Source organism: Ictalurus punctatus, chromosome 12 (genome assembly GCF_001660625.3).
Source record: "Ictalurus punctatus breed USDA103 chromosome 12, Coco_2.0, whole genome shotgun sequence".
NCBI classification, from domain to species: domain Eukaryota; kingdom Metazoa; phylum Chordata; class Actinopteri; order Siluriformes; family Ictaluridae; genus Ictalurus; species Ictalurus punctatus.
In genome coordinates this window covers 4310260-4325498 of record NC_030427.2, presented here as the reverse complement: position 1 = coordinate 4325498, position 15239 = coordinate 4310260, and the positions used below count along the sequence as shown (strand labels likewise).

The 15239-nt window shown below is 37.4% G+C and overlaps 2 protein-coding genes across 8 annotated transcripts in view; both read right to left on the bottom strand.

Moving 5' to 3' along the window:
- The window catches only part of atg3 (autophagy related 3), a gene marked incomplete in the record, with an annotated part of 729311 nt that overhangs the window by 269885 nt on the left and 444187 nt on the right, over positions 1-15239 (bottom strand).
- The window catches only part of chd6 (chromodomain helicase DNA binding protein 6), a 116642-nt gene that overhangs the window by 69795 nt on the left and 31608 nt on the right, over positions 1-15239 (bottom strand). For all 7 annotated transcript variants that reach the window (XM_053684457.1, XM_053684458.1, XM_053684462.1 and 4 more), the window contains exons 5-11: positions 13707-13772; positions 13545-13603; positions 10561-10678; positions 3824-3908; positions 3560-3696; positions 3209-3330; positions 1737-1980 (exon numbers count right to left, since the gene is read on the bottom strand). In XM_053684457.1, coding sequence (XP_053540432.1) covers positions 1737-1980; positions 3209-3330; positions 3560-3696; positions 3824-3908; positions 10561-10678; positions 13545-13603; positions 13707-13772 — 831 coding nt within the window. The remainder of the gene's footprint in view (positions 1-1736; positions 1981-3208; positions 3331-3559; positions 3697-3823; positions 3909-10560; positions 10679-13544; positions 13604-13706; positions 13773-15239) is intronic.

Below are 15239 nucleotides of genomic sequence, written 5' to 3'. Positions count from 1 at the left end.
CTCTTTCAGGTTAATGTGCCCTGCCAGACTGCAAAAATTGTTCAGGTTTGAGGAACATGACAAAGAGTTCAAGGTGTTGACTTGGCCTCCAAATTCCACAGACCTGAATCCAATTGAGCATTTGTGGGGTGTACTAAACAAACAAGTCAGATCTATGGAGGCCCCAACTTGCAACTGACAGGACTTAAAGGATCTGCTGCTAACATCTTGGTGCCATATACCACAGCACACCTTCAGAGGTCTTGTGGAGTCCATGCATCTATGGGACTGCTTTGGTGGTACAAGGGGCACCTAAACAAAATTTGTTTTCCTCAAGGCTGTTCTAGGCCAACTGATTTCACCTCTATATAATGTTACCTCTAGGTACAGTTATTCATAAACATGTTAATAGCTTCCATTGCTGACACACACTGTCTCTGAAGCTCTGTTTCACCAAAGTTGGATGACAAAACATTAGCTCAAAAAATTTTAATATGGGAAGGAACGTATGTAATGGAAATTAGACATTGTATGCTGAGTAACTTCCTCATTCTTAATTCCAACAAGACAAATATTCTACTAGGGCTACACACTGCTAGAAGTAAGCTGTGTGATTATGTAGTAACTCTGAATGGCCATTCTGTTACATTATGTGCAACAGTGAAAGACCTTGGTGTGATGACTGAAGCTCATGCACATAATATTACTAGGATAGCCTTTTTTCATAACAAAGCCATTTCTTAGCTAAGAAATATATTTAAATGATGCAGAACGAAAACTAGTTCATGCTTTTGTTACCTCCAGGTTGGCCTATTGTATCACCTTGCCATCTGGATGCTCCATTTGGTGCATGAACAAGATATAGTTAGTACAAAATGTCACAGCCAGCATCCTTGCTAGATCCTGAAAGTTTGATCATGTCACACACATCTTATTTACATAACACTGGCTCCCAGTAAAATTTGGCATTGATTATAAAATACTACGTATGACCTATAAAGCACTGAATGGTTTTGCCCCACAGTACCTGAGCAAAATTGTGTTCTATTATGATCTGCCATGCTTGCTTTGATCAAAAGGTGCAGGTTCTTTATAGTACCTGGAATAATAAAGACTAAAGCAGAGGAATAGGGCTTTTTCCTACAAAGCCTCCCAGCTATTGAATAGACTTCGAATTGGTGTTCAGGACTCAGACACCAATTCTCAATTTAAAAAAACAAAACAAAAAAAAAACTGCTCTCTTCTCCTCTCTCTCTGTTGAGCTATACATGTACTCCTTCTGTCTAATGTGATCTCTGTGTCTGATCCTGACACTTCTACTGCTGTGGCACCTCTTGCCCTCCAGACCTTCCAGATTCATCCAGACACTTCTTCTGTTTGAATCTTCTGAAATCGTGACCCTTTCTTCAGTGGATAATCTCAATTAGATACTGTAGACTTGAACATAAGAACCACTGCTGTAATGATAAAGATGATGTTCAGACTGAACATTCTTTCAACACACAAAGTACTATTTGATTATGTTGTTCACAATTGTGGAACAATAATGACTAATCCTATTATTGTGTGGATCCCATTATTAAAAGGATGGATCCCTTTCGAGTCTGGTTCTTCTCAGGGAGTTCTTCCTTGCCACAATCAGCTCTGGCTTGCTCATTGGATCTGAATATAAATCTCCATCTAGATTTCTGCAAAGCTGCATTGTGAAAATTTATATTGTTAAAAGCATTATACAAATAAAATTTAATTGAATATACCTGTTCATCTCTGTGATACATCTCGTACTGCAGGATCATCTGGCGGCTGATCTGGCTACCATGATAAACAATTACATTAATCTCCGTCCATGTGCGGAACTCTCTCTCCCAGTTTGTAATGGTTGAGAGAGGAGCGATGATTAGGAAGGGACCTCTCAAACCCATAAGGAAGATCTCATAGAGGAATGTTATGGACTGGATGGTTTTTCCAAGGCCCATTTCATCAGCTAGGATACAATTTTTCCTAGAGAAGAAGATGATGGTATATACATATTTTTTAAATTATTTCATAAAATTATTTTTGTGTATGAGTGTTAGTCACTGTTAAACAATCCATCAAAAATGGCTAGTATTCTTGATTGTCATGTCTATTCGAGAGTACAGTTGTTTTAACTTGTTTTTGAAGATATACGCTCACTGAACACTTTATTAGGAATACCTGTAAACCTACTTATTCATACAATTATTTGATGAGCCAATTGTGCAATGCACAAAATCATGCAGATATGGGCCAGCAGCTTCAGGTAATGTCCACATCAACCATCTGAATGGGGGTGTGGGGTTGTGGGGGGGGGGGGTTTGGAGTGATCTCAGTGATTTTGACGGTGGCATGATTGTTGGTGCCAGAAGTGCTGGTTTGAGTATTTCTATAACTGCTGCTCTCCTGGGATTTTCATGCCTAGAGTTACTCTGAATGGTGGAAAAAAGAAAAAACATCCAGTGAGTGACAGTTCTGCAAACAGGATTGATGCGAGAGGTCAGGTTGATGAGAGAGGTCATTGGAGAATGGCCAGACTGGTTTCAGGTGACAGAAAGGCTACAGCAACTCAGCTAATCACTCTCTATAATTGTGGTGAGCAGAAAAGCATTTCAGAATGCCCAACGCTTCAAACCTTGAGGGGGATGGGTTACAACAGCAGACCACATCGGGTTACACCTCTGTCAGCCAACAGCAGAAAGCTGAGGCTGCAATGGGCACATGCTCACCACAACTGGACAGTTGAAGACTGGTAAAACGTAGCCTGGTCTGATGAATCTCGATTTCTGCTGAGCCACACAGCTGGTAGGATAAGAATTTGGTGCCAACAACATGAATCCATTGATCCAATGTGCCTTGTGTCAGCACAATTTACCCAGTTTCTAATCAAATGGCTACTTATTGATAATGAATGTTTCCACTCAAAGGAATGTTTCCAACGTCTTGCAGAATCCATGCCATGAAGAACTGAGACTGTTTTGAGAGCAAAGGGACGCCCTACCCAGTATTAGTATAGTATTCCTAATAAAGTGTTTGGTGAGTGTAGATAGCTCATTTTTTTTCCTTTTGAACACCAATCTTGTCAAAATGCAGTGTCACACAGTGAAGCTGAAAACAAAGAAGAACTGGCAAAGTATGTCATCGACGGGTAATTTGGCTCAAACAGTAGAAGCTTTAGAAGATTATGATTTTTGTGAAACCAGTGCATAATTACCTATTGTACCAATTGAAAAGAAGCCAATTCATGCCTTCTAGCTGGTATTCTCTGAGTTGGTTGCCATTTCTGTATTCACGAGAATGTTCAAGCTTCTGCCATTGCTCTGGTGAAGGCCTTTCCTACAGTGAGACAATGAGAGGAAGTATATCACTATTGAGAAATATTTTAGAGCATAGCATTATATATAATAAGTTATTGCATTACACGTAATGGTGTGCTAGTTACAAAAAATGTACTACCTTCAGGTAAAATAAAAATGTAATATGTGAACACTGAACAAAAAGTGTGCCTTCATGATATATTCAGGAACATAAATACAGTTCAGATGAATTCAATGCAAAATCTTACAACAGACGTGAGTTCTGGTATTTTCCTGAGCTCCTCAAACTCACGAATCTTCACAGGGTCTACATCCTCCTGCAGTTCCCAAGTGCTTTCCTCATAGGACAGAGAACACCACTTTACAAGGTAGTGTGTCACCTCCTGTTGATACACATGCAATGACTTCTAACAGCAGTATAAGACACAGATCCCGGCCTTTTTACTTAACAAATAAACAAATCACAGATGAAACAATTTTTGTTCAATAGCTGAACATTCTGATACTCCCCTCTCCAGTTTCTGTGTCTGTGGTGATCGCAATCTCCAAAACCCGATCTACTTCAACATAGTCTGGATTAAAGAGGTCTTCATCCAGCTGAAGAAATTGAAACTGATATTAATGATACAGAGCACTATAAAAATACAAGTACATTAAAAACACCACCTAAATAATTAAAAAATGCTATGGCTAACAATAAATGAAAACTTGCAGGCAAATACATACAGTCCACTCCAAAATTATTGGACCAGCAAGGCCTATTCTATTGTTTTCATTATACACTGAAGATTTGGGATCAATTTGGGATTGAGATCAAAAGTCAAATATGAAATGAAATCATTAGAATGTCAGCTTTCATTTCCTCATATTTACATCTACAAGCTTGTGGAAAAAATAAGCACACCCCATGGAAATTGCCGGCCTTTAAAAAAAAAAATTATTATTATTTATTTATTATTTTTTTTTACATATTTGGACATGCAAACATTTGATCCTATTTGAAACAGTGCCTATTAATAAAGTTGATACACATAAAATTGACATTTTGTAGTAATTTTCACAAGTTAAATTAACAAAAAACAGTTCAATCACATGGAAAAAGTAATGTATGCCCCTATATTTATCACACCTTCAAATCCATATAATTTGAATCAGGTGTTTGGGTGCCAGTGATCAGAACCTGCTTAGGGAGTGCAGGTGGAACCAGTCTTATTTATACCTCTCATATCTAATAAAAAAAAAATAAACAACAAAAACTACAAATGGCACAGATTTCAAAGAACTACCAATTTGTCCAGGACTTGCCCAGCATTTTCAGCCCAGAAAAAGACCGTCTGATGCAAAAAGACGTTTCCAAGAACCCCAAAGTTTCATAACAGGAACTACTAGTAAGTCTTGCAACTGTTGGTGTCAAAGTGCATGCTTCTACAATCACAAAAGATTGCACAAGTTTGACCTGCATGGGAGGTGTGCCAGGAGAAAGCCTTTGCAAGACTACGGTTTGTCAATGAGTATAGACGCAAAGACCAGGCATTTTGGAATAATGTGCTCTGGATAGACGAATAGATCAAAATAATGTGAATAATGTGATAACGAATAATGTGATAATGAATAGATCAAAATAATTTGGAATAATGTGCTCTGGATAGAGAGATCAAAGCTGTTTGGCCACAGTAACAGCCAACAGTAACAGACATGTTTGGCGAGCAAATACCAAAGACAGCTTTTCAGGAGAAGCACCTCATGCCAACTGTGAAGGATGGTGGTGGAAATGTTATGGTTTAAGGTTGCTTTGCTGCCACAGGGACTGCACAGCTTGCATTCATTAATTCAACTATGAATTCTACATCACATCAAAGAGTGCTTGAAGATAATGTGAGGCCAACTATCCAAAGTTTGGGTTTAATCAAAAGTGGACCTTTCAACACGATAATGATCCTAAGCACACTAGCAAATCCACCAAGGAACGGCTCAAAAAGAAATAGAGGGTTATGGAATGGCCGAGTCAAGCCCGGATTTGAAATGTTGAAACAGGATTTGAAACAGGCAGAACATACAAGAAAACCCTCAAACATCTTGCAATTGAAAGCATATTGCATGGAAGAGTGGTTCCAAAATTCCAGCAAGCCTGGTGGACAATTATGCAAAACATCTACAAGAAGTTATTTCTGCTAAAGGGAGTAATACTAGGCCAAGGGTTTACTTTTTTTTTTCCCCAGAACAATATAACATCTACTGATATTTCTGTTGAATAAATGATTGAAAGAGATCAAATGTTTGCATGTACAAATGAGTCAAAAAAGGCAACAATTTCCATGGGGTGTACTTATTTTTTCACATGACTGTAGATGTGTTAAACCAGTTTTGTTTGAACCCACACATTTTTTCAAGTGATAAAAAAATATCGGAACACGTGACTGACAGGTGTTTCTTGTTACCCAGGTGTGTCCTGTTAGCGTGATTGTTTAAAAATGATTTGAGCTGAATGTGTACTCTTGGTTTTGTTTTTTAGTAAAGTATGTTTATTGATTTTCAAACATTACAGACAGAACAACCCAAAATGCGACAAAAACAAATGTTATATAAAAAAATGTAAAAATTAATTTAAAACATTGTTTCGCTCACCACTCCAACGGCTCGAGAAAAAAAAGAGCGAGAGATCTCAGTGATTGTTCAAACATTGCCTCAATATTCCTTACATGTTTATACCTCATTAAACCCTCTAGAAAGAATATATACTTAAACCCATATGTGTCAAAAATTTATTCCACCTTCCGTGGAATATGTCATCTTTACTATGAGAAGCACAAGTTAAGTAATCTAGAGGTAAAATTTGAGTATAACCCTGTATCAAACAATTCTAGCAAGATTTAGTTATCATAAGTATTGGACCAATGGTTCCACATTTAGTGCCAATTTCACTGTTATAGCACCACCAACTGGTCACAGTCAGTAATTTTTTAGATCCATCCTCAGATTTATCCCATACATAAGGATCACAAATTCAGTGAAAATCTCTCATTCCGTTCAAGTGTTACAGCCATTTAAGTAAATGTGACCACACCCATTTCAAACGTTTTGATGTTCCCTTGCAAGTGTAAATTAAAAATTCAACTTTTTAAAATAATAATTATTAATATAAATAGTCTGTAGAATTGTGCTGCAAGTTTTATTTCAGTTGATCAAAAAACCTACGACTAGTTCGCAAAAATAGGTTTTTTAAATAATGTCAAATATTTAATGAACGATTTGATTGACAACAGTGTTTGTAGAGGCAAAGTTGTTCAAAATGAGGAGCCCTAACACACTATCCTAACATCGGATAGAATACAATTATTTACACACCATTTATACGGCCATTTTCATATTCATACACACACACATATATACACACACACTATATTATATATATTATATATATATATATATATATATGAAAATATATACACATATACACACACATATACACACACTAATATATATATATATATATATATATATATATATATATATATAGGATTTAAAAAAAAAAATACTATTATAGCGCCACCATGTGGCCAAAATCCGCAATTTTGTCAAGTGACCTCAGACTGTGGCTTTACATAAGCATACCAAGTTTGGTGAAAATGTCTGATTCTGTTTTAGAGTTATTACTATGTAATTCATGTGGCCAAGTCCACTTCCATAACTTTTGGCATGATGTCGACAGGCAAAATTGAAAGTTAAATTTTTTAAACAATTATAAATAATTGTTTATATATATATATATATATATATATATATATATATATATATATATATATATATATATATATGTGTGTGTGTGTGTGTGTGTGTGTGTATATATATATTATAATTAAATTTTACACCAGATGCTGCAGCAGTTAAACAAGTACCCCCCTTGTTGAAATGTTGAAATATTTCAATGACGATGAGTTGTAAAAAGGTATATTGCTATATGTTGCGCAGAAAAATATTTGGCCGGTGCGAGACGCTGAGTGACACGGAATCCGAATGAACAAACACGATTTAAAAGTATAGAATAAACTAGAATTAATCAAATGTGAAATATGAAAATCAAAATACAAATAACTATGAAATACATACAACATTGAGGGTTTTATAATTGGAGTCGGATTTAAGAGAAAGTCAAACAGAATTGGAATGACAAATTTAATAATCTAAATGTATTCACATCGCTTAGAAAAGAAACACTTGGGAATCCTTCTACCACATCATTGGATACCGTTGTTGGACCAGTGAGTGGACACCTACACCATAATAACATCGATAGGTGGAAATGGCAAATTTTTCTTGATTAAAATGGCTACCCCTCTACTCCTTGTAGTAAAGGATGAAAAAAAAAGTGTGACCAAACCCATCATGTGATAATTTAGAATGTTCCTGATCATTTAAATGGGTCTCCTGAAGCAAAGTGTACCCATTCTTTTTTTAGATAGGTCAGAACCTTCCTCCTCTTAACAGGTGTATGAATGCCATTAACATTCCATGTACAAATGTTCAAATTTGACATCCTTGAAATGTATTAGACATAATGTAATCCAAATATACCATTTGAAAATACGTCAATCAATCGAATAAATGGTGAGCCGAGAAACAAAAACAAAAAAGCAAATAAATAACAAACAGAAAAACCTGAACTCTGAACACGAATTGCCTAACATTGGCAGCAAAATTAAACACCTTACCTACCACTGTATAACGAGAGTTCAAGTAGAAAAGGTTCTCTAACGACAAAAGGAAATGACTACAGAACTGTCTATTAAGACTGCCAAGAGGCGATGCTGCCATCCATACCCTTGAATATAAGCAGTCGACAGGTATCTAAGTCCCGTTAAAGTTTGCAATATTTTATACCCACAGTCTGATGTGTATCCATTATCTGGACAACCTATAATGTAAAATAAATGATCAAGCATTATCGGCAGGCATCCCATCCAATGAGTCCAGAAACGCCTTGGACAGCAGTCAGGTCTTGAAACACCTTTACCAAGCCGTGGAAATTGACCTTGAGAAGGGCAAGGTAGATCTGCCTATATTCAGTACCGACTGATTTCAGACATTTTTTTTAAAAACATCACTGTATTATCTCCAAACATCTGTTGCTCGTCTTGGAAGTTATGGAACCTCACCAAAATAGATAGTGGTTTCTGTGCTTACTGGCAAGTGATCAACGTGCTCTTTCCAGCTTTATACGGCTCACTTTCATAGCAATACCAAGAGTCTTAGGGAGACACGACTCAAACAAGCATGTGGGGTTCTCGCCCTCTAAACATTCAAGTACACCATCGATGCGAATATTCTTCCTTCTCCCTCGGTTTTCAAGGTCCGTGGCATGTTCAGCCATGTCATGTACAAACTTTTCTAGGGATTGTAGCTTAGCCTCAACCAGGGTAACCATGTCCTCTATTGCAGAGATCCAGGTTTCAGCCTCCATAATCTGCTTTTCATGCCCATCCAATTCAGCACGGTGCATCTGTAGCAGCTGAGATATCAGATACATCTTGTGATCTCCACCACCGCATCAGATAATGGAGACGCAGGTGAGTTGGCATTAGCATTAGCAGCTGCAGCTGGAAATCTGAGTTTTCTTACGTAGCATGCTTTCTGACTGCCTCAAAAATATATATATTTATACTCATAATGAGAAAAGAAAAATGTGGACACACAAAAATTACGATGTACAGGTTACAATATAAATAAACTCAGTGAAATGGCACTCCAGCTTGACAACACACAACCGTCCTTCAAGTCCCAACTTGAAAACCTCACTGTGTTTGTTTTTAAAAGGATAAACCAGCATGAAGATCAGAGCGCTGTCTATGGAAGAAAAGCAAGCCATTTTGAAGCTGAGAAAAGAAGGAAAATCATAGCCATTACACAAGCATTGGTCATAGCCAATACAACAATTTGAAATATCCTGGAATAAAAAGAAACCACTGGTGTATTAAAAACCAGACATGGAATAGGTAGGCCAAGGAAAACAGCAGCAGCTGATGACAGAAACATTGTGAGAGCTGTGAAGAAAAACCCCAAAACATCAGTTAAAGATCTCACCAACAACCTCCACAGGGCAGGGGTGAAGGGATCACAATCCACCATTCAAAGAAGACTTAAAGTGCAGAAATATAGAGGCCATACCTCAAACCACTCGAACAGTAAGAATCAAAAGGCCAGATGAACCACGACTAATCTATATCAAAGTGATGGAACGGCCAAAGTGTGGAGAAGGAACGGATCTGCGTATGATCCAAAACATGCAAGCTCGTCAGTCAAGCAAGGTGGTGGTCATTTCATGGCTTGGGCTTGCATGGCTACTTCTGGAATGGGCTCACTAATCTTTATTGATGATGTAACTCATGATGGTAGCAGCAGAATGAATTCAGAAGTCTACAGAAACAATCTGTCTTCCAATTTACAGAGAAATGAATCCAATCTAATTGGAAGGATCTTCATCAGCAAGGCCATTTCCCAAAAAGCACTGCCAACACAACAAAGAACTTCATCAGAGGGAAAAATTGGAAGGTTTTAGACTGGCCAAATCAATCACCAGACCTAAACCCAGTTGAGCATGCATTTCACCTCCTGAAGAGGAGACTGAAGAGAGAAACTCCCACAACAAACAACTGAAATAAGCTGCAGTACAAGCCTGGAAAAGCAACACAAGAGAAAAATGCAACAGTTTGGTGATGTCACAAGCAAATATTAAGTGTCATTTACTTAGATTTACTTTACTGTTCCTGTTCCAGTACATTTGCTCACCAAAAAATTGGGTGGTCTGCCACCAAAGGTACCATTCTGTAACTTGTTTAACACATCTAGATGTAAATATGAGGTAATGAAATCTGAAACTCTGATCTACCGTCGCATATTCATTTTTTGATCTCAAATTCAAATGTCTTCATTGTAGAATGAAAAATTAATATAATAATTCTAATATTTTCAAAGGGGAGTGTATAACTGCAGCTCTTTCTAAATGTTGTTTTTGTTGTCCACATATTCATGTATTTTCATTGCATTTATGATTCAATAATATTTACTTTTTGAGCATGTTCCATTTTATAACAATACATGACAACCAGGGTAACACAAGCAATTCATTTAGATTTAGATCAGCAAATCATCAAATGAATAAGATTAAACTACTTTGGTTCACACAAATGCATACACAATCACCTTGAGTAATGAATTATGTTTCTATGTGTCATTTGCAGAAACTCAACCTTACCTCTGAGAAAATGTGCTTCATCTGTGCGTGTTTGTTCCTGAAGCGCTTGATTTTTTGGTGAATGCGAGGGTCCTTTTCCAGCTCCTCCAATGTTGCCCATTTACAGTGAAGGTAGGAACTAGCAACAAAAGCAAAAAAAAGCACAAAGCAACAGGACATAGCATTTTATATGGGGTATCTATTGCTGAGATATGCCCTTATTTCCTGGACAAAAATTGGTCAAAAATGTGGCATATCAAAATCTGCTCAATCAGTTTTATTTGGACTGGTCTCATTATGCTGTCAGCCAAATTTCATGATAATTGAACCAAATTTGTATGTGAAGAAGCAAAATAAATAAATAAATAAATACATACATGCATACATACATACATACATAAACAAACAAACCAGTTTTAATTAAATTTCACAATGGCCATTTTGGCAAAATTCTTTATGTGAAGAAGTCTCAGAACCTTCTAGGGAATCAAGAAAAAGAAGAAATTTGATTGCAGTTATGAGCAGTTTTAATAATTTGTGATTTATATAAGCCCCCTATAGGAGATTTATATACAACTTCATGGAGTCCCTTGGGACAACGTCATTTATAGGGCAGAGGTCAATGGTTAAGGCTCTGGGTTACTGTTCAGGAGGTCGTAGTTCAAGCCCCTTAACCCTATCTGCTCCAGGAGTGGCATATCCTGGCTGACCCTGTACTCAAACGTCCTTGGAAAGCTGGGATATGCCAAGATAATAATTTCAGTATGCTGTAATGTATGTGACAAATAAAGGCTTCCTCTTCTATTTACTCATCTACAACGTTTGGTCAAAGTCCATCACATCATTGCTGAAGTTTGGATCACTGTCTTGCTGCATAATCCATTTGGCTTGAGTTTCAACTTACAGACTGAAGACCGGACATTCTCCTTTAGGATTTTCTGGTAGAGAGCAGAATTCATGTTTCCCCTCAATTACTGCAAGTTGACCAGGCCTTGAAGAAGCAAAGCATCCCCACACCATCACACTTCCTCCACCATGCTTGGCCGTAGGTATGATGTACTTTTTGTGTAATTCTGCATTTGGTTTATGCCAGATCTAACGGGGCCCTGTCTTCCAAACAGTTCCACTTTCGACTCATCAGTCTACAGAACATTCTCCCAAAAGGTTTGAGGATCATAAAGGTGTGTTTTGGCAAAATTCAGACAAGCCTTAATGTTCATCTGGGTTAGCAGTGGTTTTCACCTCAACACTCTTCCATAGATGCCATTTTTGCCCGGTGTCTTTCTGATTGTGGCGTCATGAACAGTGACCTTTATTGATGCAAGACAGGCCTGTAGTTCCTTTGATGTCCTTGGCTCTTTTGTGACTCCCTGGATGAGTAGTTGCTGTGCTCTTGGAGGAACTTTGGAAGGATGGGAATAACAAGCTGCAACTAAACTTACAGTAGTTACTCAAGCAGAATGACCTTACCGCTGCTTAGATTGATCATTTTTCACCGCTAAGTGGTGCTATAATCAAAGAATTTCCTTTGATGGGAGCTGTACACATCAAAGCGCATTCTGTGAGTGGCAGTTTGAGTTAAAACGGTTATTTTACCTAAACTATGTCAGAAAATGCTGCTGTAAGCTCCCAGCAAGCTCTAAATGTTCCACTGAAGTTATTATACTGTACAGTATGGTTCTTGTTTTGTTATTTTTGATGGAAAGAAATTCCTAATGTTACAGGGATTTATTTTTTGTTTTATTCTTATAACCATAAACTATAGGTTTATTGACAGACTTACAAGAACTTACACAGAACATTCACTTACGGTTATTTATATTATAGGCTTATGTACCCATGTAGATGTGCTTTTTTGGTTTTTATTTTTTAATAAATTTGCAAAGATTTTAAACAAACTTCTTTCACGTTGTCATTATGGGGTATTGTTTGTAGAATTTTGAGGAAAATAATGAATTTAATGCATTTTGGAAGAAGATTGTAACATAACAAAATGTGTAGAAAGTGAAGCGCTTTGAGTACTTTCCAGATGCACTGTACAGCTAAGTTACCTCAGCTTCCATAAAACAATACTTAGGCTACTAGCTGAGCTGGAAAAAATGCATGGAGAAGAATCTGGGCTCAGCCCCAGAACAGTCCCTGTTTTTAGCCATGAAAATTATACATTATAAAATTACTTTAATTATGAAAATATTAAATATTGGAACGATTTTAATTTTGTTATGGTGCCTGAAACAACTGAAAGAAAATGCTACAATACTTTCACTATTTTAGTGCGTGTATTATAAGTGCATAATTTTAACGGTGTATATATTATGTTTATTGACAAATAAAATGTCAAAATATAACAAAATATGCTGAATTTTATTGTTTTGTCATTGTTAATAAAACATTAGGACAGTTTTATACTATTGGGGCAGTTTAGAGATCCATCCGCGTTAGATATAAACTCCGGGTCATTAACGACCCCACTATGTAATAATGATTGGCGAAACACGCAGGCATTTAAGGGTTAAACGGTTTGTATGAATAATGAAAAACAAGATTCACTTGTAAATTTGTGTGTGCCGCGGCAGACCCCGGATTGGTAAGGGACATTTTGGTTGCCAACCTACTGTACGTCTACTGATTTGTGGGTGATTTACACCTGTGACATCATGCAGTCAACATGATGCTTCCTCCCTGCTCAAGTTGGCTAAGCCTTTTTTATATTATATTATATAATATATATTACATATATATTAATATATTTTACAGACAGACTTCCCTCTCAAATTCAGGCCACTGATTTACAAATTCAGGGACTGGGATAGCCATTGCAAAATACTAATTTTGTGTTTTCCAAGCTATTTCTGTGTTGATTTGAATGCATGTTTTGCAATTTTTCCATATACATCTTAAAAAGAAAAGACTATTATTTTTCATTTTAAAGACTGAAAATGATTTTAGATGGAAAATAAGTAGTTACCACCACTTTTAGCATTATGGTTAGGCATTAGACTTACAAATTTCTGTACTTCACATAAAACTCTTCTGACTCTTCAACTGGTTCTCCATGGAATGTCTGAAATAATTGGAAATATAACATATAGACGAGGAAGATGTTATCAAACACTTCGAACACTACACAAAAACAGTGATTAAAACAGTACAAGAGGCCACACTACCTCCTTCTTAATAGTCCGCACAGAGAGAATCTTTTCAATGATGTTGGCTTCATCTTCAGGGGGTTCCTGAGACAAAGAAGAGAACCAAGCATAGGCAAAGAACAAGCAACAAAGTAAAACACTGATGACTGGAAGGGTGTATGGGTATGATGCATGACTGTGTGGCATGTAATTTTCCCATGTTTTCCCGTGACTGTATGTGCTTACTGAAAATCCCATTCCAAATTTGTCCCTTTTTCTGCTGCAACACCCTCCACTCTTTTGGGAACACTTTCCACTAGATTTTGGAACGTTGCTATGGGAAATTTCACCCATTCAGCAACAAGAGGTTGGTCACTGATATCAGGTGAGAAGGCAGGGTGCACAGTCAGCTTTCCAATTCATCCCTACACTAACCTTGGAAAATCATGTCTTCATGGAGCTTGGTTTACGCATGGTCATGCTGTGAAAGGTTTGGGCTAGGCCACTTAATTCAAGCGTAGGGAACTCTTAAAGGTACAGCATACAAATACATTTTAGACAGTGGTCTGGTGACTAATGCCTGCATGGATGATTATTAAACCCATGTGATCACTCTACTAGAATGTGCTTGTCTCTAGATACTAAAACCTCTGAAACCTCTTCTCTGGAGGCTCAAAGAGTGACCCAGTTACATTAGGCAGGTTCTATAGTGTTGTTTTCTCACACCCATAAATCGCACAGCACTATCCATACCTGCTGCCGACCAAGAACTAGACTGGAGGACAGTCACCTTGAGTCCTGGCTAAAATGTCCCACTGCCAAAAGTGTGGTTTCAATTAGTTCCATCGCAGTGGGTTAAAGTTGCAGCCAACTGGAGCAACCAATCCAGTGCAAGCAGCAAAACTACCAGCAGTTGCCTGTACATGTCATCTGTGCTCCTGGACTGTGGATAGGCAGCGTATGTCTGAGCATAGTCTTCATCTGGTGAAACCAACAACAGCTGGAATGCCAATAAGCTCCTATTTTATAGCTCTCAATACAGTCCTTGCACTGTGGCATGAGTTCTATGTTAGTTTCCAACCCAATACTGGCCACTGCCATGTACAGGGTGGCTATTACGGCCTGTTTAGAGCCTGTTACCTTAGAGCTGGTCATCAACCACTGGCTGCCCATCAAACAGAAAGTGTCTCCCAGACAAGGCCACAGATATACTGTATCATCTTCACTCTCTCCAGATGAGGAGCGGACAGGAGAACTGGCTTTACTCAGAAATATGTTTACAAATACAAGTTAACAACTAGCACTGTAACTAATGCTTTTGATTAAACCATATTTCTATTTCTTAGATGTCTGTGCTTAAATTTAGCTAGCTAGCTAAACACAACCTGTTAGCCAGCGCATGCACTCTGCTAGTCAGCTAGAGGGGTAGATATGTTAGTCTGTTTGCTCTTCAATATCGGAGCCATCAGTATTTAAAAACTGTGCTCATGTACAGGTATTCATTTAAAGGTAATCACTTTTTGATCTTTGGTAATATTTCAAAATGTTACATAGTAAGACTAGTTATAAGCT